We start from the raw sequence: 26717 nt of genomic DNA on the forward strand, positions 1-26717 counted from the left end.
TGGTTCAGAAACAGGAGGTTCAAATCGAGGAAGCAGCAGCAATAACAGTAACCACTAAAGCCACCAAACCAGATCCTTGCAGCTGAGAAGAATGTGCCCACCTCCCCCAGTACTTTGTCAATCCTTACTCTTTCTCTCCTGTGGCTCCAGGATTCTAGAACCCCCTTCTACCTCAGCCTGAAAGCCCTTCCAGTTGGTCAGGGCACTATCTTCATGGAGTCCCACAAGAGAGTCTCAAATGTAAGACCCTTAGTTGGAGTGGCTGGTGGACTCAGTTCCTGCCTTGAATTCTGATGCCTGTGACAGCCCAAATCCTAGAACTGTAGTTTTCCTGACAAGGGTGAGATATCCAGCTCTTCCATCCACAGCCTGGATCAGTATCTTTCACCTACGTGGTTCCAGTTAGAAGGACAGGGTTGCTCTCTCAGGACATTTGCTGGCCCAGCTGTTGTTCTATCTCCCAGGCAAACCTGGTCGAGTAGGACAAGCCAAGCCTTCGCAGCCTGCAGTCTATGAGACAGCCCAGGGTTCCAGAACCCCTCCAGTGGGCTAGAACTTTGCATTTCTCTGACCAAAGTACTAACAAATAGCAGACCATTTAGAAAAGACATCTTCTTGCCTTTTACATGTGACTATCTTCTTTCTTGATTTCAGTGAAAATATTGTTAAAAACTAGAGGGTTTTTTTTTCCCCAAGTGTAGCTCAGCACTACTCAAATTGGGCCCCAAAGCTCTTCCTGGGTAGAGGCCTCCTAGTTGCCTTCTAGAAGGACAATGAGACTCCAAAATTCCCTCTTCCTGAAACTATCTTAAACTTTTAAAGAGAGGAACAGTGGCATTAGGTGTCATTTACTTTGAATAAAAGAGAATTATAGACACATTTTATTTCTAATATTTAGTTTGGGGGCTTTCTAGAGGGAATTTTAAGTTAAAATGTGAGAGAAAAATCACCATTGCCATTAGTTAGGTTGTTGTGTGTGTGTGTGTGTTTGGTTCTGGGGATTAAACTTAAGGATGATTTACCATTGAGCCACATCGTCAGGCTTTTTTATCTTTTATTTTGAGACAGGATCTCACCAGTTGCTAAATTGCTGGGGCTGGCTTCCTGCCTCAGTCTCCCAGTTGCTGGGATTATAGGTGTGCATCACAATGTCTGGCATTAGTCTTAGCATAGAATAAGAGTCCAGACATAGTAAAAAGTATGAAAACTATCATTCTTCTTTTGAAGAAGGGATGATAATCCAGGAAAACTGAAAAAATCAGAGTTAAGCTTTTAGAGTAATATTTCAGCACATTTTCCAGCTATATGATCAACCCAAATAATCAGTAGCATTTCTCAACATTAGTAATAAGGAGATATATAGTAAAATAAGAACCTTTCAATAAATGATACATCTAGGAACTAAGAAAATTAAGATCTTTGGAGAAAACTTCAAAATTGAAAAAAGAAATAGAAAATGTTTTGAATAAAGGGCATTGGAAGTCATAAAATAATAAATTTAAGAGGATTGAAATATTCAAAGGATATTCTCCAAACATAAGGAATAAAATGAGAAATCAATGGCAGAAGAAAATTGGGAAACTCATAAATATGTAAATATTAAAGAACACACTCCTAAGTGACCAGTGAATTAAGAAAAAAACACAAGGAAAATTGAAAAATGCTTTGAAATAAACGAGAACAAAAGCACAACATGCCAAAATTCATGGGGTAAAGTAAATCACCACTTAGAAGGAAACTTATAGCTGCAAATTACCTTTAGACAAAAAAGGAGCTGATCTAATTATATTAATACCTGTCAAATTAAACTTTAAGGGAAAACACTTTATTAGAAATAAAGTAAAATAGACATTAACAAAGGGAACATTTAGCTTGAGATAATAACGTCTACCTAAATATATGAAGCAAAAGTTAAACCAAAAGTTTCTTGGAGAAACTTGATAAATACTTAACCATAATAAAAAAATTATCATAAAACACTCTCAATAACTGATAGGTGAATAGATAAAAATTCAGTTAGGATGAAAAAAATTTAACCAAACAATAAGTTTAATCTAATGGAAGTGTGCAGAGTTTATATGTAGATTTCTACATACACATTCGTTTCAAGCACAAACTAGATCACAAAATAAATCTTAACAAACTCAAATGAATCAATAACATGAAGACAGCACCCTCTGATCACAAGATAATAAAATTAAGAGAACTCCACCTCTCTATTTAGAAATTAAAATCAACAAGATAATAAAATTAAGAGAAATTCACTTCTCTACTTAGAAATTAAAATCAAAGAAGAAACAATAATTTGAATAGTCGAGTAGCACACATATAAGACTAACCTGGGGCAGCATGTATTGGGAGAAATAGCAGAAATATTGGCTATAGCATGTGTTCAGGCCTGGGACAGGGTCATTGGTCCTTAGGCTATGAGAAGATTTTGTTTTGTTTTGGTTTGGTTTGGTTTTTCACTTTTGATTTTTCTTAATATACTTTATGTTTTAGAGCAGTTTTAGGTTCACAGCAAAATTGAGTAGAAGGTACAGAGAGTTCCTACATACTTTCTATCCTTATTCACACAGCCTCCTGGACTATCAAGCTCTCCCATCAGAGTGATATATTTATCACGATGAATATACATTGACACATCATTATCACTCACAATCCATAGTTTATATTAGGTTTCACTGTTGGAGTTGCATATTCCATGGGTTTGACAAATGCATAGTAACATGTAGTATCATAGAGGATAGTTTATAGTATCATATAGAATAGTTTCACTGCCAAAAAAATTCTTTCCTCCACTTATTATCCCTCCCTCCCCAAACTTCTGGCAACCACTGATCCTTTTACCATCCTCATGGTTTTGCTTTCAAATCATTTCCACCTTTAAAAAATAGAAAAGAAGACTAAACCAAGTCCAAAGAAAGTAGGAAGAAAAAAATCCCCAAAGCAGAAATAAATGAAACAGAATAGAAAAAGCAATAGAGAAAAAAAATGAACCCAAAAGCTAATTCTTTGACAAGATCAACAAAATGACAAACCTCTAGCTAGTCTGACCAAGAGAGAAGGAAGAGTAGAAAAAGGAGAAGGAAGAGAAGGGGGAGGGAGAGAGGAAGATGATGATATAAATTATTAGAATCAAAAATGAAAAAGGGGATTTTATATGCATATTACAGAAATAAAAAGCCAATATAATGGAATATTATGAACAACAATATGCTAACAGATAATTAGTGTAGATGAAAATAACAAATTCCTTAGAAGACAAATTATCAAATCTAATTCAACAAGAAATAGAAACACTAAGGCCATAACAAGCAGAGAAATTGAGTTAATAATAAAAAAAACTTTCCACAAAGAGAAGCCCAGACCCAATGTCTTCACTGCTAAATCCCACCAAATGCTTAAAGAAGAATTAACAACAATCCCTCACCAACTCTTTAAAAAAACAGAAAATGAGAGAATACTTCCTAACTCATCTTATGAGATCAGTAACAACGCAACACAAAAACTGAACAGACACCACAAGAAAATGTCAGACTGATATCTCTTCTGAATATAGATGCAAAAATCCTCAATAAAGCTGGGAGCGGTGGCACACTCCTGTAATCCCAGCAACTCAGGAGACTGAAGCAGAATGATCACAAGTTCAAAACCAGCCTCAGCAAAAACAAGGCACTAAGCAACGCAGTGAGACCCTGTCTCTAAATAAAACACAAAATAGGGCTGAGGTTGTAGCTCAGTGGTCAAGTGCCCATGAGTTCAATCTCCAGTATCCATGCCACCCCCCAAAAAAAAATCCTCAATAAAATACTAACAAACTAAATCCAGCAGCGTATAGAAAAGATTATATACTACCACCAAGTGTTGAACCAAATGAAAGTTTGGTTCAACATGCAAAAGTTGATCTATACAATATTAATAGAATAAAACACAAAAGAACACATGATCGGGCTGGGGATGTAGCTCGAGCGGTAGCCAGCTCGCCTGACATGCATGAGGCCCGGGTTCGATCCTCAGCACCACGTACAAAGATGTTGTGTCTGCCAATAACTGAAAAATAAATGTTAAAGTTCTCTCTCTCTCCCTCCCTCTCTCTCTTTTAAAAAAAAAAAAAAAACATGATCATCTCAAGAGGCACCGAAAAAGTACCTGACAAAATTCCATACCCTTTCATGATAGACACTCAACAAACTAGGACAATCAAACTCTTCTCCTTCAACCTGATAAAGGCCATCTTTAGAAATCCACAAGTAACATCATACTGAGCAGTGAAGGACTGAATGCTTTCCTCCAACGGTCAGGGACAAATCAGGGATGGCCCCTTTCACCTCTCTTGTTCAACATTGTGTTAGCCATTCTAGGGAAGACAAAAATCCTCCAGAAAGTAAAGAAAATAAAAATACCTCTGTTCACAGATGGCATTTTCTTACACATAGAACTTCATTAGGAATCCACAAGAATACTATAGAACTTATAAACACATTCATCAAAGTTTCAGAATACAAAATCCATCTTAGAAATTTTTACCATGTTCATCTGCTGGTTTCTCATGCCAGGTAAGCTTATCCATGTGGACATACCTGCATGGAAGAATCCAATGGAGAGGAGAATGCATTGACTGTAATTTCAGTAGAATTTAACAAGACTGTTTTTAGTTAAAATACTTTCAAGTTACAACTAGCATTGTTGAGCCCTCTGTATGTAGGAGACATTATTCATGTGATTTACATGTCTCAATGCATTATTACACATGGTCCCACCAAGTATCATTATGCTCATTTCACAACTGGAAAAAGTGAGATAGAGAGTGGTTAAGTAATTTGGTCAAAGCCACATATCTAGAAATTAGCAAAAATGCTTTCCTCAGAATATGGCTAAATGTGTTTATTTGAAAAAGATCAATAACACAAGACTGGGAGTTAGAAGAAAGAAGTGGGTCCTTCCTCTGCCTCCTACACTAGTAAGCCATGGGACGGACCTTGGACAAGTAATTTACCTTCTCTGAACCTCTGTCTCCTCATCTGCAAAACAGAGTTGGAGCAAATGGCATCTAAGCCTCCTACCACCTCTAGTTCTGTACTTTGGACTTATTCTACCCCTGATTTCTGAATTGCAAACTGCCTTCTCCAGCCACCTGGGAAAGGCAAGAGCCAGCAGAGAACAGCTGCTAACTAGTCATGACAAGAAATCGGAGAAACAGCAACAGGACAGCATGTCACTTGCACAAGTCAATGTTTCAGCCAGCCACTGGGCTTAGGTGAGAAGCGTGGTTATAATTAGAGCAGCAGTCGGTGCTGAATGCTCCACCAGTCTCCTGGGGCACAGCTGGACCTGTCCACTGCACACACAGGACTCCGAGGCTGCTCTGGCTTTGAAATAATCCTGCAAAGGGTTTTTCTCTTTCCTCGAGGGAAAGAAAGCCCATTGAAATAGAACCCATTTCCCATTAGGTTTTCCCCTGCTAATGTCATTCCAGTAGAGACCAAGTGATGATACAGAGGGGGAAGGAAAAAGTCGTAAGCTGAGCCTGGTCACATTGCCCCTTGTGATATAGTTTTATTTTTAACTTCAAAACACTTGAACTATTTCTGTTTAAGTTTTCTCCCCTTCCCTGCCTTCCCAACAGAACTCTGTCCTCTGCTGCTGCGGATACACCCAGGTACCTCCCGGAGATCTGCTTGCTCACCATTGAGGGACACAGGAGCAGCAGATGCTGACTCAGCCTGCACTGTTAAGGTAAGCTCTTCAATCAGGGGCAGGTGTTCCATGGGGACATTCAGATGATGAACATGCAGATGGAGGCTTGCTGTGCATCACCTTTGTGCCTGAGGAAGTGGATTGTTGATCAGATTCATTGTGGGGGGGTTAGCCCCCAAGAATGAGACCCAGCCATGTGTAAGCTGCAGTGTCAAATTTAAAATCTTAGAGCAGCTTAGAATCTAATGGTTTAGGTTCTTTCTTCTACAATTAACCAGAAAAGTTATGTGATAGGGGGAGCAGGTGATAAGTACACAGGGGGAAAGTGCAGACCCAGAATTCCTATTTTCTAAAGTCCAAACGCTATGATCTTTTCTCCAATCTGCATTGTCTGTGTTCATTGCAAGTCATTCTCATGTAGCTTAAATTCCATCTACTGTATCACACTACCAGTTAATGCAACAGCTATACTTACTGCATGCACTATTTAAACTCTGTCTGCAGTAAGACTTGTTTTTCCCTTAACAATATTCCCTAAATGGGACTCTTTCCTCCCCAGGTCTCTTGAATCCAAAATGCATCCACGGAATATAAGTGAAAGTAGTGTACAAGTTAAAGCTTTATATAGGCTTATACATCCAAACCAAAAATTGTTACAAACTTGAGACTTGCCATCCAGAGGAACAACAGCAAAATGATTGAAGATACAGGCAGTACTAAAGGCTATAAAATACAGCTAGATTATTCGTGGCTTCTGGAATAACTGTATAGTGTTGCATGCGCGCATACACACACACACACACACACACACACACACACACACACACACACACCAAGGGTAACGGAGCACTGTTTATTTTCTTGTATTTCTCTGGTTCAAAGTTCAGCTAAGGACATCCTGGGAAGTAGCTTATGCAGCAAAAGGGATTCTGTATACTAAACTTGGAAGTGTTCAGGTGAAATCCAGCAATGCCAACTCAAAGGAGACCTAAAGCAATCACTCAGATACCCTAGTTTCTTCTTGCCTGTCTCTATAACCTCCAGATATACTCATGACTCTGCACTAAGTGTCTGTGTTATAATTATGCCTGTTTGCTGGGCACAGTGAAATTCACCGTGTATAATTGCTTAACTTCATTTAATTTTGCCAGGGTTTCCATGGCACTAAATCTACAAAATGTATGCTGGGGTGCCATCCCAGTGAGACTAGATTACGCTGATTTAGCAGTAATAGAAAGCCTTCATTCAGAGCCACCCCTAGATAATAGCCAATTAAACAACGAAGCAGATTAAAAGCAGAGAGATGTCTAGTGTAGGTGGAGAACTGTAGATTGTGAAGTTGTAGAGATCTGGGGAGAGTGGTTAGGTTTTTAGGGTGTGGTGAAGTTAGTAGAAGCCTGAGGTTATGGAACCAGGTATGGGAATCATTCTCAGTCAACTGGTTGTATAAAAAAAAAATCTCAAGATGCAAAAGGATTACTTCAATGGTTAACTTTAAACATTTCTTTCCCTAAAATTAAATATCTCCGGGAAATAGGTTAATAATATATAATTAGAGTAATTCCTTGGCTGGTTAATAGGTTAAGAGTTAAAGTACATATCTTTGACCTTTAACCTTGTCACTTTCACTGAAGTTGAAGTTCAGAAATAAATCATTATTACTAGGGCTAGCCACATGAGGAGGCAGAATAGTTAGTCACTGACATCATGTGAGGGGTGCCGAGAGGGCCCTTTACCTAAAAATATCTCCCTGACATCAACTCTGTTTGCTACTAACTTTAAAATTATAGTAAAGAATGTTAAAACTATTATCTGTTAATCCCATTCTCTTTTGCTTGAGTCAGTGTTTAAAATACATCTCCTATACCTGCTATCATGACCTTCAATGAGTGACGCTTGGTCACCACCTTTGCCTCATTCTTCCAGGCTCTGTCCAACTCAGCCCTCAGTACCATGTAGGCTGCCTTTGACCACCACCCGGCAGGTAGCTCTGGGTGGTGCTGTGGTTTCTCCAGACTCAATAACAACATCCCAGTGCAGTAGAAAAGAAACATGTGATTAGACTCTGAGACCAAGGTACTTTCCTTCTCTGAGTCTTCCATTCTCTTCTAAAAAAAAAAGGTGAAACTAGATCCTCTCCTTTCAAAGTGATTTCCTTGCACCATCAGCATTGTCTCGAGCTGATTACAGGAGAGAGGCTCAGGCTTCACCCCAGTCCCACTGAATCAAAACCTGCACTTTAAAAAGATGGTCCCGGTGATTCTCCTACTGGGAGAAGCTCTGGAGTAGAGGATTTCTTGTTATCTGCCTGGTCCACACTTCTGATGGTATGGCTGAAGTGGTTCAGAGAACAAGGTCCCGGTAATACCCTGGAAATAAGCCTGGTGGTGCTCAATGTGTCTTTAACTCCAATCCACTGAAGCTTCTTCCACCTAAGCTAGTTAGTTCCACCCTTTTTAAAAAGCACTCCCCAATTAGCGTCACCACAATTTCTTCCTAAATTTGTTTCCAGTTGCTCTCACAGCTCTTTCAAAATGCTACTTTCTTTTAGGTTCTGTTTAATTCAACTCCATCCTATTCTGTAAATACCAATTGAGTGCTGGGTGCGGTAGCAGCAGCACCCACTCTCTGGCCCCTCAGAGCTCATTCAGCGTGTTCCTTGAGAGGCGATTGAGCCCTCCATTGACAGTCCAGTCAGAGCACCTTCCACTGCCTTGCTGCGCCTGCCAGTCTTGCAGGCCATATGAACCTCTCCCTGCTCCCAGCTTCCAACAACCTCCACCAGTCTCTGCTGCTGTAGCAGCTAATTACAAGAGAGAAGCCCAGTCTGACTGGCACCTTCCATTTTCCTTAATGAGGAGGAGAATGTAGGTAAACATTTAAACTTATACAAACTTGGGCCTAGGAAAGAAAAATGCCTTCAGCTTGTCTTTGTGACATCTAAAAAGTTCCAGGCCTTCTGATGACAATAGCCCCCACCCCAGGGGGAGAGGGGCAGTATCCCAGGCCTGAGCATACTATCTGAAATCATGAGAGCTTAAGGAATGCTTTGGGGGTGATTAAAGGAGCTCTGAGGATTATGGGGATTTACATTCTTAAAAGACTGAGGTAAGGCTATTTATTTATTTATTTTTTAAATGGAGTTTGAAGATTATTAAGTTGGCATTGTTACGTAGGATACATTGGAGTAAGGGGCAACTGAAAATCAAAAGGCCAGCCAAGGGCCTCAAGAGCGATACAATATGAAGAAATAAAGGCCTGAAGAGGGAGGTGACCAGGAGATGGCCTAAAAATTGAGTGACTTTGTTTACCTTTGATGCTCATCCAATCTGATGGGTTATTATCAGCCCTATTTTTATAGATGACTAAATTAGCTTTGGGGAGATTAAATAACTTGTCAAAAAGTACTTAGCTACTTCATGAGAGTATGGATTGATGTACTTTACATTGGAGGTGTCACATAAGCCTCTTTGTGGAAGTAACATGCAAGGTGGTCTCTAAATAGGGAGAAGAAGCTTATAATGCAAATGAGAAACGAGGGGAGAATTCTCCCTGTAGAAAGAGAAAGAATGTGGGTTCATGCTGGAATAAGTCAAAGGTGGAGCCAAGTGGGTTATGAACTCCCATTTTTTACCCCGTATACAGATTGCTGAATCACATCATTTACACTTCCATTGATCTACACATTGCCATTCTAGTGTCTGTTGTATTCTGCTGCCTTTCCTGTAATGTTTTGAACGACCAACCAAAAAAAAAAAAAAATGATAAGTTATTGATTTAAGAGGATGAAAGTTACCTCTGTAATCCAGATTTTTCTTAATATAGATTGAATTCTAGCATTCTATCAAAAAAAAAAAAAAGGAAAAAGCAGCTTTACATGTATGAAGACATGAATTGGTGTGAGCATATTTTATATACAAACAGAGATATGAAAAATTGTGTTGTATATGTGTAATAAGAATTGTGATGCATTCTGCTGTCGTGTATTTAAAAAAATAAAAGAAATTTTAAAAAAAAGGTGGAGCCAAGTGCACAAGGGCAAGAGATGAGGTCAAAGGGCAGGAGACAGCTCTTACATGGCCTTGTGAACCATGACAAGGACTTCCACACTTTATTTCTTGTGATGGAATTGGATGGAGATTTTAAGCAGGAAAGTAATGACCTAATTTTATAAATTGTTAAATCACACTTTCTGCTGGCAAATATGGATTATGGGGTACAAATTAGGGGACTGTAACTGATCATAACCTCATTATACTGGACTGAATGAGAGATCATGGTGCTTGGGCTTGCGCAGTGGTGGTGGAGGATATGGAATGATAGAATTACCCACCGACCTTCCCCATTAACTGGCAAGTAGTTCCTTTCTACCTGGAAGCACAATACCAAGCTGTTATAATTCAGTGGTTCTCAAACTGGAGCTTCCATAGAATCAGCTGGATTCAGTAGATCTAGGGTAGGGCCTCAAATCTGTACTTCCAACCAGCTTCCAGGTGATACTGATGCTATTTGCCTGGGGACCACACTGCCTTTGCTAATCATTTTACTACATTCTGAGTGGTCCACACAGCACTATGATCATCATCACATCAAACTGTTGCCAGGTTCTAAACGCTCCCCTATTTCTTTAGTGAAATATCCATTCCTTAAACTCACATATCTGGTCCACAACTCCACTTCAGCTATATCCAATACACAGTGAAATCTAAGTCTGGGACTTTGGACTAATTTAAATCTAAATTGTGTTATTTTGACCACTGTCCCCTCTAGACAGGGGAACTTTAAAATTCATTTTAGGAGGGGGAAAGTATATTGATCATGTGCTTGACTGAAGTTCATTCATAAGAGGATGGGATGCATTACCTTTTCAGTCTGGAAATGAGAATTCAAGGGGCTGGGGATGTGGCTCAAGCGGCAGCGCGCTCACCTGGCATGCGTGCGGCCCAGGTTCGATCCTCAGCACCACATACCAACAAAGATGTTGTGTCCGCCGAAAACTAAAAAATAAATATTAAAAAAAAGAGATAATTCAAAGGTGAATATAAGAGCATAGAATTTGAAGAGCTCAGGCATAGATTTTTGTCAACTTTTTCACAGTAAAAAGTTTATATCATCTGTGTGATTGATTTATTATGTACTTCATTTTAAATTTCAGAATCCATATTTTAGTACATATTTTTAACACTAATCCCTTCCCTTTCACATCAGACCTAGATCCTCCTCTTGTTTCCTCTACTCAGAGGGGACATAATATGGGATAAGGTTTAGAGATATACCAAAACAAAATGAAAACTTCTCTACAGAGATGGAGATGGTTCCTAATGAAGAACACCTGGCTCCTTTACAATAGGAATAGCTCATATATGTGGCCACCATGCTGTGTCCCAACTCTAGCCATGGACTTGCATCCTCCCCAGACTGGTGAAATGGACCACATATGTCTCCGTGGGTCTCTGAACATTGTGTGATATAGCAAAGAGCATTGGGTTTGAAGTCCAACAAACCTAGGCTTCTTTTTGCATCAGTATCCTTGTGTGTAAACTGAAAATGGTAATACCCACCTCACCTGGTTGTTGTAAGGACTGAATGAGATGATATAAGCACATGATATAAGCACCAAATTTTATTTTTCTTCCTCCACAACACCCAAAACACAGACACAAATATTTCACTGTAGAAAAGTCAGACAGACCCCATAGAGGAGAAGGATCCAGTCTCTATGCACAATGAATCAAGATTAGGAGAACAGGTCATCTATGTCACAAGGCAACCAATGATATATCTAATTTGATTAACTTGAGGCAACACTGATCTGCTCCAACTTAAGGTGAGCAATCAACTGTCCAAATCCTGGGATGTGAGACTTTTAAATGCTGAACCTGGGAGTCCCAGGCAAACCAGCAATAATTAGACTGTCAGGTACTCCAGATCGGTCCTTATCTCAGTGGGAATAATTTCCCCAGATACACAATGAAAGGTTCATTTGGCTCTATTTGTCTCTCTCCTTCTTTCAACTGCCAAACTTCTCCAGAATAGCCTCCACCCACCATTCTTTCTGCTCAGCACATGTCTTCTCTCAAAGTCACTCATCTGGATGTAGTTCTGGAGCCTGAAAGAGGATCTTTAAATAGCAGCATTAAAAGCAGTGGGGGAGGGTCGCTTTTTCTGTGCCAGCGTGCATTGTTTTCTCTTAAAGGAATATTTCCAAATAACTTCACAGGGATGGAGAGCATTAAATCTATCCCACAAATGTTCCCAGGAACCATACTCCGTAACACTGAAGGCCAAGAAGGGATTGTGTCCCTCCAGCCAGACATATCCCTGCTGCCAGGGCCGAGTTTGCATAGGTAGCCCACTGAACTAGCCAAGCCCTTCTTTTCTCTTCCCAGGAACTGAGCTCCACTTCATTACACAGCAAGCTGGCAGATAGGAAGCCGGATATTGCTGACGCTGGGATCTTTTTTTCACATAGTCCTATTCCACTTGTGATCTGCCTCTTCTTTCCCACCTGAAAGCCAGAAGGAGCCCCTGAATTTTCCAGACTCCTTCTTTTATTCACAAGTTGCTTTTCTGCAGAAAGCTGATGGTCACGTTCTCTCAGCCAGGTCACAGGCCTGTCTTTTCACTATGTGCTTAACAGCTTTCCCCTCCCTCTGAGCAAATGCCACATTTCAAATGGCTCAAGGTCCCACAGCTGAAATGCCACATTTACTCTGGCAAAAGCTCTTTGGGGACCTCCCATAAACGGTGGCAATGTTGTCATTGTTCTTAGTTTTGCAGTAGCATTTGAGGCATGCCCTCCCCTGCCTTTATATCTGTGACAACATCGTTCTGACTTGCTGAGCTCTCTCCTCTGACTCTACTTCTTTCTAATGTGCCTCAAAGTGGTCACACATGGCCATGTACGCCATGGCTCACATGCCTATTCTGGTGTTCTCACTTCCTTAGGCAGTGCTTCCCCTCTCACTTTTAAGTGGATAAGTTCTCAAATCTGCATCACTGTATTCAGTCCCTCATCTTCCCATCCACATGATCTACCAGTATCTCAAGCAACTTGTATTACGGTTTCTGGACCCGTCTTTCTTCCAAAGATGGTTCCCTCTCAGACCTCTATTTTTTCTCAAAATTATAGCCGATAGTCTCCCTTTCTCATTCAAAAATTTGGTATCAACTTTGTCTCTTCTTTCCCCATCTCTAGCATGGAACAAAAATATGATTCCTTCTTTGTAATATTTCCTGTCTGCCTGTTTTCAATATCACCCATAAAATCTTCCATCACGTTCTCTAAAAAGCATTTTCTAACTGCAGATCCTCCTGCTCCACTCATCCCTCCACTGCTCTCAGTCAACACCCAAATTACAACAGGAGCCATTTTAGGCTCCCTATGGAGTATCAAATAATTCCAGATTTTTAAGTCTAATATTTAATAATTTCCAAAATAAGTCCACAATTTTTCCCCTAGAAGTGAGCTGGGATATGGCAAGAGTGTTAAATGATCAACAGCTGGATTCTTGCATCCAGAATATGTGCTCCTTTCTTGAACATATTATATTCCATTTCAGGTTATCTTAGTTAATTTTGATTGTATAATAAAATACCATAGACCAGGTGGCTTATAAACAACAGAAATTTATCTCTCACAGTTCTGGAGACTGGGAAGTCCAAGACAAAATGCTAATGATGTTTGGTGAAGACCTGCACACTGGTTCATAATCTTCTTGCTCCATGTTCATATGGCGGAAGAGACAAGGAACCTGCCAGGCTTCTTTTATGAGGGCACTAATTCCATTCATGAAGGCTCTGCCCTCATAATTAACCTCTGGGAAACCCCACCTCCAAACACCCTCATTTTATGGATAAGATGGCAACATATGAATTTGGGGGAACACAAACATTCAGACGATAGCACCGTCCAATTCCCTCAAACTTCCCGCTGTGTTTGTTCAGCTCCTTCTCTGATTCTCACACCTTGGTCTATCTTCCACTGGGTCCTGAACCTATTTGAGGATCTGTCCTGTGGCTTCTCACCTGCCCTGACTCTGGATGATTAGGTGGAGAGAGCACTCCAGCACAGTCCCTTTTTCATGATCACTTGGTGGGCCTAGTGGGGGTTCTCATTAATAAGAACAGGGTTCTCATTTAATGTGCATTAGAATCATATGTGGTCGGGTGCAATGGTGCATGCCTCTAATCCCAGTGACTTGGGAGGCTGAAGCAGGTGAATCACAAATTCAAAGTCAGCCTCAGCAACTTAGTGAGGACCTAAGCAACTTAGAGAGAGACCCTATCTCAAAAGAAAAACATTAAAAGGGCTGGTGGGAACGTCACCAGTTAAACATCTGTGCGTTCAATACCTGCTATGAAAATCATCATCATTATCATCATTACATGGGCAGGATGTTAAGATTGTAAATTCCAGTACACACCCCGAATCTGGTGGCCAGAACCCACAGCAGCACTATCTAACAGAACTTTCCACGAAGATGGACACATTCTGTGTTGTCCAATAGAGTGGCTACCAGCCAGATGTGGAGAGAAAGCACTTACAATATGGCTAGCATGACTGAGGAACTGAATCATTCATTGTGTTTTATTTTGATTTATTTAAATTTAAATAGCCACATCTGGTTGGCAGTTTTGAACATTGCAGATCTATTCGAGTCAGATCTATACACATCACAACTGATTCTAACGAAAATAGTATGTAAGTCACTTTGACAAGCAGTCCAAGTAACTCATACTCCTTACCGGCACATGGCAGGTAATCAACAAATGTTTATTGAATGCATGGATGAACAAGTGAATAAACAATGAACCAGACTATAGTTTTCTTGAGATTTAAGACTGTCACTCCTTAAAAGGAAAAACTGAAGGGACAGTTTCAGACAAAAGAGGCTAAAAAGACTTAACCATATGCAATAAATGGGCCTTGAAAGGATCCTTGTTCAAAATTAAACATTAAAAAAATTAAAAATCGGGCTGGGGATGTGGCTCAAGCGGTTGGATGCTCGCCTGGCATGCGCAGGGCGCTGGGTTCCATCCTCAGCACCACATAAAAATAAAGATGTTGTGTCCACCAAAAACTAAAAAATAAATATTAAAAATATTCTCTCTCTCTCTTTAAAAAAATTAAAAATTATGGAAAACATTTTTGGAACTACTAGGGAATTAGTAATATAAACAATCTGTGACATGACATTAATAAATAAATTTTAGTTTTCTTAAACAAAATAATGTAAAAATTACCAAAGAAAATGTCTTCATTCTTGGAAATGCATGCTAATGTACTCAGGAATGAAATGTTATGATATCTTGTTTTCAGTCAAAATGTTTATGAGAGAGAGAAAAAGAAGAAGGGGAGAGAAAAATGGTAAAATGTTAATAGTTGTTGAATCTAGGTAGAGTGTTTTTGGGTGCTTTTTTATAAAAAATGTCCCTTAAACTTTTTAAATATATTTGAAAATCTTCAAAAAAAATATTGGGAGAAAACTCACCATCAATAAATTGACAAGATAAGGACTGTTCTGAGTTTCATACATTTAAAACTCATTAACTACTCCCTACAGTGCTTCAGGGCAGGTACTATTATCATCCTCCCTTTACAGACAGGAAAACTAATGAACAACGAGGTGGAAGTAACTTTCTCAAAGTCTTATAGCTGCTGACCTGTAGCACCAGGGTTGAGCCTTGTGTAGTCTGCCTCCTACTGTGCACTCAGAAAACTCCACTTTCTCTGGAAAAATCAGAAGACCTGGCAACACATAAGACCAATTAATTTTTTTTTATTGATTGTTCAAAACATTACAGAGCTCATACATTTGACTCAATTGGGTTTTGAACTCCCATTTTTACCCCAAGTACAGATTGCAGAATCACATCTGTTACACACTCACATTTTTACATAATGGCATATTAGTGACTGTTGTATTCTGCTACCATTCCTATCTCCTACTATCCCCCCTCCCCTTCCCTCCCCTCCCATCTTCCCTCTCTACCTCCTCTGCTGTTGTTCAATTCTCTCCCCTTTTTTTCCCCTCCCCCTTGCCCCTCACAACCTCTTATAATTTTGTGTATCATTGAAGGTCTCCTACCATTTCCATATGCTTTCCCTTCTCTCTCCCTTTCACTCCCCCCATTCATCATTGTTTACTATTAGTCTTTTCCTCATGCTCTTCCTTCCTGTTCTGTTCTTAGTTGCTCTCTTTATATCAAAGAAGACATTTGGCATTTGGTTTTTAGGGCTTGGCTAGTTTCACTTAGCATAATCTGCTCTAATGCCATCCATTTCCCTGCAAATTCTACAATTAATTTTTTAAATATATTTTTTAAAAGAGTGAGAGTGAGAGAGAGGGAGAGAGAGAGAGAATTTTAATATTTATTTTTTAGTATTTGACGGACACAACATCTTTGTTTGTATGTGGAGCTGAGGATCGAACCCGGGCCCCACGCATGCCAGGCGAGCGCGCTACCACTTGAGCCACATCCCCACCCCCAAGACCAATTAATTGACCAGAATCCCTGAAGGCAGAGAATATATTCCCTATTTAGCCTGCAACTGAGGCCTTTGGAGTTTTGACCCCTGTTCTGACCACAACACAGTGGAAGACACTAAGGTGATGACACATGACAGATATGTCACAGGTACTTCGACATTGCCCAGACCAACTTGGCTATCAGGCTGACCTCTCATTAGTCGTGAAGGTCCAATGAGAGACAAAGTGAGGGGGCAACTTGGACAGATTGGGAAAGTATAGGACAGAGAAGTAGGAGCCCTAGAATAACTGTCAATAGACAATGGAAAAAATTGCAAGAAACAGAAGTTGCGTCTCCCATCGGTGTAGGTAATGTGCTGCATCAGAGGGCACTGGGGTCAGTGCACGAGCACAGGCTAGCATTACCTGGGTTGGAAACCTGACTCCATCACTTACCAGTGTGTGACCTGGCTAAGTTACTTAACTTCTTTCAGCTTCCATTTCCTTGACCATAAAATGGAAGCACCACTTCCAGGTTGGTGAGAAGAATTAAATGAGAGAGAACGTGGAGTGTCTTTGGCCCCTGTTAATATAAATAACCATAATATTTTTCTTACTAATCATTAATATTCATATCTTCATATTTTCCCCTAGAGTTAAGAAGCAAGAAGAAATTGAGAAGCTATGGTAAGTGCCAGAATGTTTGTTGGAGCTTCACCTTTCAGTCAGGGTCTTGATTTATTTAGCTTGTAGCCCAAGCAGCTGGCAGACTTGTCCTTATGATTTGATGATATTTATTGGCAAGAAATTAACACGGAGTAAGGGGAAAGCAGAGAGTAGAAAACAATTTGTGAGCAAACAGTTTTAATGAAAATATTTAAATAAGGTTCCCAACACACAGGAATGTAAATGTTTGAGGAGATGGAAATGCTAATTGCCCTGATTTGATTATTACTCATTATCTATGTGAATTGAATTATCCTACTATACCCCATAAATACATACAAATATTGTCAATTAGAAGTTAAAAAATAATATAGCAAAAAGTGAACAATACCCTAATTGACTAACAATTCCTTCAGAAAATATTATCGAGTACCTACAATGGTCCAGGCCTGGTATCAGGTGCTAGGAATGCAGATGTGAGCAAAACCAGACACAGCCCTTTCTCCTCCCAGCACACCTCTGGAGATGATTGAATGAATGACAGCACACAATTTTGTGGAATGTTATCTGCCATTATAAAGAAAGACTGCAAAGAATCAATACCAATCTAGTTTTATGTCATAATAGAAGTTCAAAATGCAGGATTCAAAATTGTATTCACAGTATTAGCCATATAAATCATACATAAGCTACAACTCAATAACAAAAACTGTCGATGTCATAGATCATTCATTACATTCAGCTTTTTTTGTTCTTTTCTAAATATAGGTACTATATAGGTAGGATGAACACTGGAAACATTTTAAGAGTTGATAGTTGTTATTTCTGGCATGTGGGACTTGGAGGGATTTTTTTCTTCTCTACAATCATCACTAGATTACAAGGTTCCTATAAAAATCATGAGTAGACAGGAAAGAAGCAAATTAAAACACTGTCTCAGACATGCACTGAGCTTCTCTTACCGCATTCATTTTTTTTTTTTTTTTTGTCTCTTCCCTTGCCCTTGGTGTGTCCAGGGCAGGGTACAAAGGCCCCCACCTGGGCCACACAGGCATTGTGAAGGATGTATCAACCGCCACTGCCATGTTCCTGTGGAGCCCAACGTCTCCTGCCTGGTGATAAGCTGCCACCTGCTCTGCGGTGCTACCTTCCACATGTGCAAAGAGGCAGAGCACAAGCTCCTCTGTCCTTTAGAGCAGGTTCCATGCCTCAACTCTGAATATGGCTGCCCCCTTTTAATGTCCCGCCACAAGCTGGCCAAGCACCTGCAGATGTGCCCGGCCAGCGTGGTCTGCTGCTCCATGGAATGGAACCGCTGGCCAAACGTGGACTCAGAAACAATCCTTCATGAGAACATCATGAAAGAGACCCCCAATGAGGAGTGTTTGGATACAGCCCTGGCCCTCCAGGATCAGAAGATTCTCTTCGGATCCTTGAACATGGTAGAGCTTTTCCCAGAAACCAGAGATGCCACGGAGGAGGAGCCAACCAGGAATGGTGATGCGAACTGGGAGGAAATGGAAGGAGCAGTGGGAGGACCAGATACCAGTTTGGTACCACACAACGGTTTGTCAGCACCCAACGGGGAGATGAATGAGTTGAGTCAAGAAGAACGAGAGGCACTAGCCAAGACCAAAGAAGGGATGGACCTGGCCAAGTTCAACAAGTGGGAAAACATGTTCAGCAAAGAACATGCAGCCTCTGCTTTAACTAGTTCATCAGCAAATTGTGAGAGCAAGAGCAGGGATGGTGCAGGGACAGAACAGATTTCCGACGGCAATAACGTGGTAGAGGGAGAGGCTGCTGCCAACGGCAAAGAAACACAGCAAGACCAGAAGCAGCAGGACTTTTCCGCAGCAATGGAAAAGACAGGCCTTGCCCCCTGGCAGGATGGTGTTCTGGAAAGACTGAAAACAGCTGTAGATGCAAAGGACTATAATATGTATCTAGTGCACAATGGGCGGATGCTCATTCACTTTGGTCAGATGCCTGCTTGTACCCCCAGGGAGAGAGACTTTGTTTATGGCAACCTTGAGGCTCAAGAAGTTAAGACCGTTTACACCTTCAAAGTTCCTGTGAGCTACTGTGGGAAGCGAGCAAGAATTGGGGATGCCATGTTGAGTTGTAGGCCAAGTGAACACAAGGCCGTAGATACTTCTGACTTGGGGATCACTGTGGAGGACCTGCCAAAATCAGACCTCATCAAGACCACCCTCCAGTGTGCTTTGGAAAGAGAACTCAAGGGCCACGTCATCTCTGAATCCAGGAGCATCGATGGGCTGTTCATGGATTTTGCCACACAGACGTACAACTTTGAGCCAGGACCGTTTTCCTCGGGGACAGTGCTGGCTGATCTCCTGACTGCTGCCAACCCAGGAGGACTTCATGTAGAGCTCCACAGTGAGTGTGTGACCAGGAGACACAACAAGAGTAGCTCTGCGTTTACTTTCACCTGCAACAAATTCTTCAGAAGGGATGAATTCCCCCTGCACTTCAAGAACGTCCACACAGACATTCAGTCATGCCTCAATGGCTGGTTCCAACACCGATGCCCCCTTTCCTACCTGGGATGTACGTTTGTTCAGAACTATTTCCGTCCCCCAGGACAAAAGGCCAAAGTGATCTACAGTCAGAAGCTCAAGACCTTTGCCATCAAGCCCGAGGTTGCTCCAGAGCTGAACGAGAGCAGGAAGAACAACCATCTCATAGATCAAGGAGGAAAAATCCAGAACTCTCTAACCAGCCTGCCCCTGGAGGTTTTGCAGTACATTGCTGGGTTCTTGGACAGCATCAGCCTGTCCCAGCTCTCCCAGGTGTCTGTGCTGATGAGGAATATCTGTGCCACCCTGTTACAGGAGAGAGGGATGGTCCTCTTGCAATGGAAGAAGAAGAAGTACTCTCATGGAGGCACCTCCTGGAAAGTCCACAGAGAGGCAAGTTAATATGCATTCACTCAGTCAACAAATATTTGTAAAGAGCTTTTTATGTGACAAGCATTGCATTAGATGATGGGACAGTTGTTAGAATTAAGACTGATTCAAGGAGATCAGTCTATTAAGGGAGACAGACCCTTCTCCACGCTGGTATGTTCCCAGATTGCTTAACTGGTTCCCTTTGCCCTCCAGCTTCCAGTGGGGCTAATACCATGGGAGGGAAGGAGGGAGGAAGAACAGAGTTGAAGGATCCACTCTCCTGGTTCCTTCCCTTCATGCCCCTTTGAACTGGCTAAGTTCAGCTAAGGTGGCTGCCTCCGGTGGCTCTCCCCACACAGTTACTCATTCTGGGTTCCTATGACAGCCTTCTTCCCCTTCAGGCCTAGAGGAGTGACTCTATGCTGTTACTAAGGTTGGATACTCTACAGTATCTCATGGCTTTCCTGTACCTTGCCCATATATTTGAAAATCATTCCCCTTAAAAATTCTCTTAACGTGACCCCATTTGTGTGTGCCATCTATTTCCTGCTTGGACTCAATTACAGTAAGGCAACATTCTTCTCAGTCCTATGTCAACTGATTCTTGGTTATTGTTTGTTTTGTAGTGAGTGCTGAGTATTGAACCCAGAACCTTGGGCATACTAAGCAAACACTGTATCCATGAACTACACCCCCAGCCCTCAATGGTTCTTTTAAGAATAGTTTTTGCTGTTGATAAAGGCATTTTGAAATTCTTCATGAATTCAATCTACTGATCTCTCCCCTGGTTCAAATACTTAATTTTTTCAGAAAACTTTGTTGTATTAAAGCATCCCTTTCCTTCAGTAAAAGTTTTGTTTCTTTTTCTCCATTGGGTCATATTTGCTTAGCTGTATTATGACTTCTACAGAAATGAGACTCCTAATTCATCATATCTAAGTGCCTGTAATGTCCTTTTTTTTGTTTTTTTTTTTTGTTTTTTGTTTTTGTTTTTTTTTTTTTTGGTAGCGGGGATTAAACTGAGGGATACTTCACTACTGAGCTGAGCTACATCTCCAGACCTTTTCATTTTTTATTTTTGAAATAGGGTCCCCCTAATTTGCTCAGGCTGGCCTTGAACTTGTGTTCTTCCTCCCTCAGTTTCCCAAGGAGCTGGGATTACAAATGTGTGCCACTACACCTGGCCTGTAACGTTCTTTCTCATAGTAAATATGGGGGTAATACAAACCAAGAATGACTAATACCTATTTAGGTCAATAATTCTATAATATTAATGTTGCAGTTCTTCCTAATAGGTGGGTGTTTAAGAGCTGCATTGGGGAATTAGAAGTGTTTGCATCTATTTTTGTTGACTATATTTAAAATGTGTATTTCCATTATTGATCACCTAGACAGTCTTGTTCAAACATAATTATAAGACTCTCTCTTACGTATCCATGCCTACATCCATGTGCTAAACACTGACTGTCAACCACATGCTAAGGATAAATAGTGAATGAGATATTCTTTTGAAAAAGTGTTGTCTAAAACTACCTATTATCTTCCTCTACAAAACAGATGCAAATAATTTAATTTGCATGCTAGAAATTACATTTTTCTTTTTTTTTTTGGGGGGGGGAGGTGGGAGTGGGGAGATGTAGGTTTCAAGTTTGTTCCTAATTCAATGATTGCTGACCACTCTTGGATATCATTTGGGACAAACTAATTTGCTTGCAGAAAATAATAAAGAGAATTTAGTTGGGGCTAAAGGATATTCACATTAAAATGGCTTTGGGGGTAAAAAGGGAAATAATTCCAAGATCCCAAGAAATAGTTTATTTTTGCACAGGAACAAGACAAAACACTGAGGGTGAAGTAGTCAGGCTGAAAGGGTACCAGGTGCCAAGGGTGCCAAGCCTCATAGCCACATTTTAAAACTAGTAGCTTTGCCACCACCTCCCAGCTGGAAAGACCAGAGAGTGTTTTATTGAGTACTGACTCAACTCATATAACTCTCCATTGAGGTAAGACCTTAATTTAGTTAGAATACTTCTAATTTCAAGCAGGTAGAAAAGCAATTAAAAGTACCATAAACAATAAATGGAATTTATTAGTCTATATAACTCAAAAGTCCTTAGCTAATAGTTTCAGGTAAGGCTTGTTTTAGCAACTCAAAAAATTCCCCAATGTTCGTTTTACTTTCTGTTTCTTTGTTTCCTCAATATTGGCTCCATTCTAAGACAGTTCTCCTCTGGTGGTCCCTAGAGACTGCTGACACCTCCTAGGACTACAGTTCCCAGTTCAAGTACAGAAGGAGAAAGAGAATCTGCTTTTTGAAATCTCAAACAAAAGTGCTGGGGTAGAATCCCATTGGTGCTAATTGTCCTGATTTAAACTGGGTCTACTCTAGAACTAACAGTTGCTAGTGGAAGGACAGGGGAAGGTAGGTGGATGTCAATATGCTGATCTGTGTCAGTCATTCCCACACAACTGCAAGGCTGTCTGGGAAGGTTATTAATTGGAAGGGGGAAGCTTAAATTGGACACTGGGGAAGAAACTAACAAAAGTCAAATGCCACTGAACACTCTGGAAGGAAGTAGAGAGAGGCGTTTCCTTATCCTGTTCAAACACAGCCAGCCTGGGGGCATTGCCCCAGGTTTATCTTTAAGTTCTTCTCTTTCTCCACAGATCTGGCAGTTCAGCAGCCTCTTCTCCCAAATCAAGAGCTGGGAGTTTAATGAAGTCACCTCCATGTCTGAGCATCTGAAGGCCTGTCCTTTCAACATCATAGAACACAAGACTGACCCGATTCGTTTGACCAGCATGTGTCAGCCCCGTGAGCAGGCCCAAGAGAGCTTAGTCTCCACCTTTAGAACTAGACCACGAGGAAGACACATCTAGAGATTTGGATGGCATCATTCTTGAATTTTTCCTTGGAGTGATTGAAAGCAGGACTGAGAATGGTTTGAGAAACCCCTGCTGTAACTGCATATTCTGCTTCATTGCATGTATTGGAACATATGATGTCTTTCAAAACCTCAGCAATTGTACTAGATCTAAGAATTTCCTAAGCGATGACTTATATGATAATGCCACACTGTGACTTAGTTTTCTTTTTCTTTTTTCTAAAATAGATAAGTCTGAGGAGAGAATAAGTAACAGGCTATTTGGAAAGGAATACAAGTATTTAGGAAGTGAGAGAGCAATGAAATTCCGTAACCAATATAAGCCCATGATTTTACACTGGGCTTTTTGGTTTACAAAACTTGCATATTGGCAGGGCAGACAGTGCATGGACAGTCAATTACTTCCTAGGGTGCAGAGTTACCTCCCAGGGTGCCAGGGTGGAGGGCATCCAGCTTTAAGGTTCTGAAGCTGGGCCTGTCTTGACAGTCAAGTTCAGGGTGACTTTTGGTCACCCTGATGCCTCTAAACCCAAGTAGTCCCATCTCATCCTGATAGAACAGAGCCCCCTGGCTGAGCACAGCAGCCTGGAGGATACCGCAGGCCAAAAGGTAACGAGATCACCCAGTCTCTTGTGTAGATTCTTAGCAAGGTATAGAAAGGAAGCCTTGAAAAACGAGGAAGAGTCCAGAGGAGACTCTGTATTTTCAAAGAAAGGACAAAAGCCTCAAGCCTACTTTTTAATGTTTTTAATAATGATTCAAGAGTCAAGGTTGTTTTTTCCTGAGACGTATATTGTAGGTCTGGGTGAAGGAGAGCATAGGCATAGCCCAGTGCCACCCTATGTCTGAAATGACCTCCATACATGATGCCAACCTCAGTGTCATGCCAGGACACACAGGGAAGCTGAGGAGACTACGTGTTGGGTAAAGTCCAAACAAGACCCCCCACAGTTCCTGTGGCACTGGTCCACAGGTACCATACACCACTTGGATAGTCCACTGGGGGCCCTGGAGAGAAAGACATATGAACACAGTGGTTCCTTGAATTGCCCCAAGCTTGCTGGTCATTCCTCCAGCCTGTCAAAAACAGATGCTACTGCTGTTTTTGATAACAAACCATGAATATTCACAAGCACATAAGTAGAGGGAAAAGTCCCCAATAAACTTGCAATCCCTGAAGCCAAGTTTCCTAACCTTGGAACTCCTAGCCACTTGGAACCTGGACTAGCTTCACTACTGAGCTACCTCCCCAGCCCCTTTTCATTTTGAGGCAGGGTCTCACTACGTTTCTGGAGCTGGTCTTGAACTTGCGATGCTCCTGCCTCAGCCTCCCAAGATGCTGGGGTTACAAGTGTGCACCACTGTGCCTAACCAGAACTATTGACATTTTAAATTGGATAATTCTTTGTCATAATGGACTATTCTATATATTTTAGGGTATTTAGCAATACCCTTGGCCTCTATTAAATCCACCCCCCCACCCCACAGTAGCACTCACACAGTGAACAGCCAAAAATGTCTCCAGATATTGCAGAATGTCCTCTGGGAGCAAAGTGGCTGCAGGCTGAGAACCACTGTCCTAAGGAATATCATGGCAGTAAGTTAGGATATGCTCATTTTTCAGTACAACAGAATCCTGTTGCACATAGCCATCCACAATGGCTGTGGTTTAATGCTGCCCTCATGTATCTACTAAATAGGTTTTACATGTCAGGTGATATTAAGTCGGAAACCAGATGGATCCAATTGTTTGATATGGCTTCATGTCCCCGGGCCACATGGAAGAATATGTATTTTCTGCTCTCCTCAGTTATATCCAGGAAAGTTATTTGTCTTATGTTTATGTCCTTCTTACCTTAATCAGTGCCATTTTCCAAGCAGTTCTAGCTGTTCTCAAGCAAGTGAGAAATAGGAAAAAGGGAGGACAGAACAAAAGGGAAGTAGAGAAAGAATTCACCCAACAAAAGAAATTGGCTCATTCATCTGGGTGCTTGTTTTGACTGGGTCGCCCCAGTTCAGAAATGGTGTAGATCATACCTCTGAAAAGGAAGAGTCAAGATGGTGGTAGAGCAAGCCCCAAACCAGAAATATGCTCATCTTTCATTATTATGTGCCACTAGATACTATTTGGTAACGTAATCTTACTTTTTCTAATGCTTATTGTTTGATTTATATTTCACATTTATATATGTCATTGTTTCCTAAAAATATAACTAGAGTGTGATCTAAGGCTTTACTCAGTGAAGATGAGTAACTAGAAGCAAACTCTGGATGTCAGGTGTGGGAAAGAAGAAAGGAAGAGAGTTCTCTGGGTGTCAGTTACATGTGTTTGGAATTTGGTCCTTCTTATGTGGAGGAATAATGCTCCCAAAGCCAGGATTTCTAATTAGAAAAAGAGAGAAAGAGGAACTACGGATAGAGGACGATGAGTCAGGGCTGTGGTTGAGGAGCAACCACAGAGGCATGAAGAGGGCAGAAGGCTTTCCCTCCACAGCGAGGGTGGGCGGGGCACGGGTTCAAGACACGCCCCCTGGTGGGGGGCGGGGCGCTCCTTGAGGCACTTTCCTCTCCCTTTTGCTCCCTTCAGAACAGTACTGATTTGGTCAACATCATCAAACACATTTATAAGATAATTGTCATATTGCAGGAAGCCAGGGTACTGCTGGTATCTCCTGGTTCCTAGAGGAGAGAGCAGAGGAGCAGGAGGGGACCTTATCAGAGAGGCTGTGGGGAGACAGATGATTGATTAGTGAGGTGAGGCTGTAGTGAGCAGCAGGAGCACGGAGCGCCTAAGGAAGAGGCAAGACAGCTAGACATGGCTCCAGAGTAAGAAGCACCTGAGGAGGGCCGAGAGGGCTGTGTCACAGGAATAGAGCCTCAACAGAGCCCTTGATGAGCATCACAGCCCAGAAAGGCAGACCAGAGTAGAGAATAGCTGAAAGTGGAGGGCAGGGTCTGTAGAACTGGGCCAGAAAGGACTCTATTGCCTTAGCAGCACAGGGATCTGGAAAAGAACTTTCTCCTCTTCTGAAGGGAAGAGTGAAAAAGCAAAGTGGAACTTGGAGATGGATCAGGAAAACTGCTGTAAAAGTTTGCCTTCTGTGTGAAATCAAATCAAACTGAAATGAAGAATGATATTGTGTACATGTGATGATCTATTGCTATATACTGGAAATCCCGGTGTGTCTATAGGAGGAAATAAAGGCTGCTTTGCACTCACCTTTGAAAGGTTAAGGTGTGTGAATCTTGTGAGTTATATCTAGAGACAGTTTTGTGATTTGCTGGCGTAGAAGTCATTATCAAAACTAAGGATTGTGTGTCTTGAAGAAAAGTCAAGAACAAGCTTGAAGCATGCAGCTCTCTAGGTGCCCCTGCAGCTCACCAATTCTGATGAAGTCCTGGAGCAACTGTGGGTCTCAGCCACTAATCCTAGTTCCTCCTCCTCCACCCCAATGCCTTCTCCCTCCGTGAAAGCTGGACTCAACTTGGATGCTGGTAACAGCATAGATTCTATGTTCTATCAACCAAAGATCATCTACACCAAATCCCCCACTTTGTGCCCTCAAATCTTCTGTCTCTGACCTTTGCTGAGGCTGAGCCCAGTAGTCTGGGGCTGAGAAAAACCCACCTTGCCCTGACCTCTCAATTTCCCTCATCCCATGGTTTGCTTGCCGATTCACTTTTTGTCCACAATGGCCGTCCACATGTCCTTACCCTCTTTCCTATCTGCCTCGGCTCTGGGTCATTCAGAAGTTTCATGTACTTCCTCCATCCAGCCTCTTTCCTGGACACTAACTTCAGTCACCCTGCTACAAGGAGGCCACTGTCTCTGGATCTAAATCCTCTTCAGCCTCACTACAATTTGTTTTCCTTTCCTTTCTCCTGCTTTCTATCCTCTAGATTGTGCTTCTTCCTCTAGAATCATCACATGGAAAGAGTGTGTCATTACTCCCAGGCAGGTGGCTAGCCTGGCACAACTGCTAAAGCTGGTAGAAGTTGATACCACTTTAACATGGATACCACCTGGCCCCTGTCATCCCACCTTACCACCATGCTCAAGATCACCTGTTTTGGACCGGGTG

General features: G+C 41.4%; 1 protein-coding gene across 2 annotated transcripts; it reads left to right on the plus strand.

Annotated features, from left to right (window-relative positions):
* The first annotated feature begins 5304 nt into the window (after positions 1–5304).
* FBXO40 (F-box protein 40) lies at positions 5305–25869 on the plus strand. 2 transcript variants are annotated; one of them, XM_081300619.1, is made up of 5 exons: positions 5305–5519; positions 5630–5739; positions 16827–16859; positions 17855–19771; positions 22418–25869. In XM_081300619.1, the coding sequence occupies exons 3-5, from the start codon at positions 16857–16859 to the stop codon at positions 22628–22630; spliced, it is 2133 nt and encodes a 710-aa protein (XP_081156745.1). In that variant the 5' UTR covers positions 5305–5519; positions 5630–5739; positions 16827–16856; the 3' UTR covers positions 22631–25869. The 2 variants fall into 2 exon arrangements, with proteins under 2 accessions (XP_081156745.1, XP_081156744.1); XM_081300618.1 differs by having other exon boundaries at positions 5305–5739.
* Positions 25870–26717: the final 848 nt, after the last annotated feature.

This window comes from Spermophilus citellus (assembly GCF_964194105.1).
Source record: "Spermophilus citellus genome assembly, chromosome: 7".
Lineage (NCBI taxonomy): Eukaryota > Metazoa > Chordata > Mammalia > Rodentia > Sciuridae > Spermophilus > Spermophilus citellus.

What these genes read in the sequence shown, in the direction of transcription:
- FBXO40 (XM_081300618.1), top strand. An exon ending in CCTGGAAAGTCCACAGAGAG is followed by an intron (nt 19,772 to 22,417) that starts GCAAGTTAATAT and finishes CTTTCTCCACAG; the next exon opens with ATCTGGCAGTTCAGCAGCCT.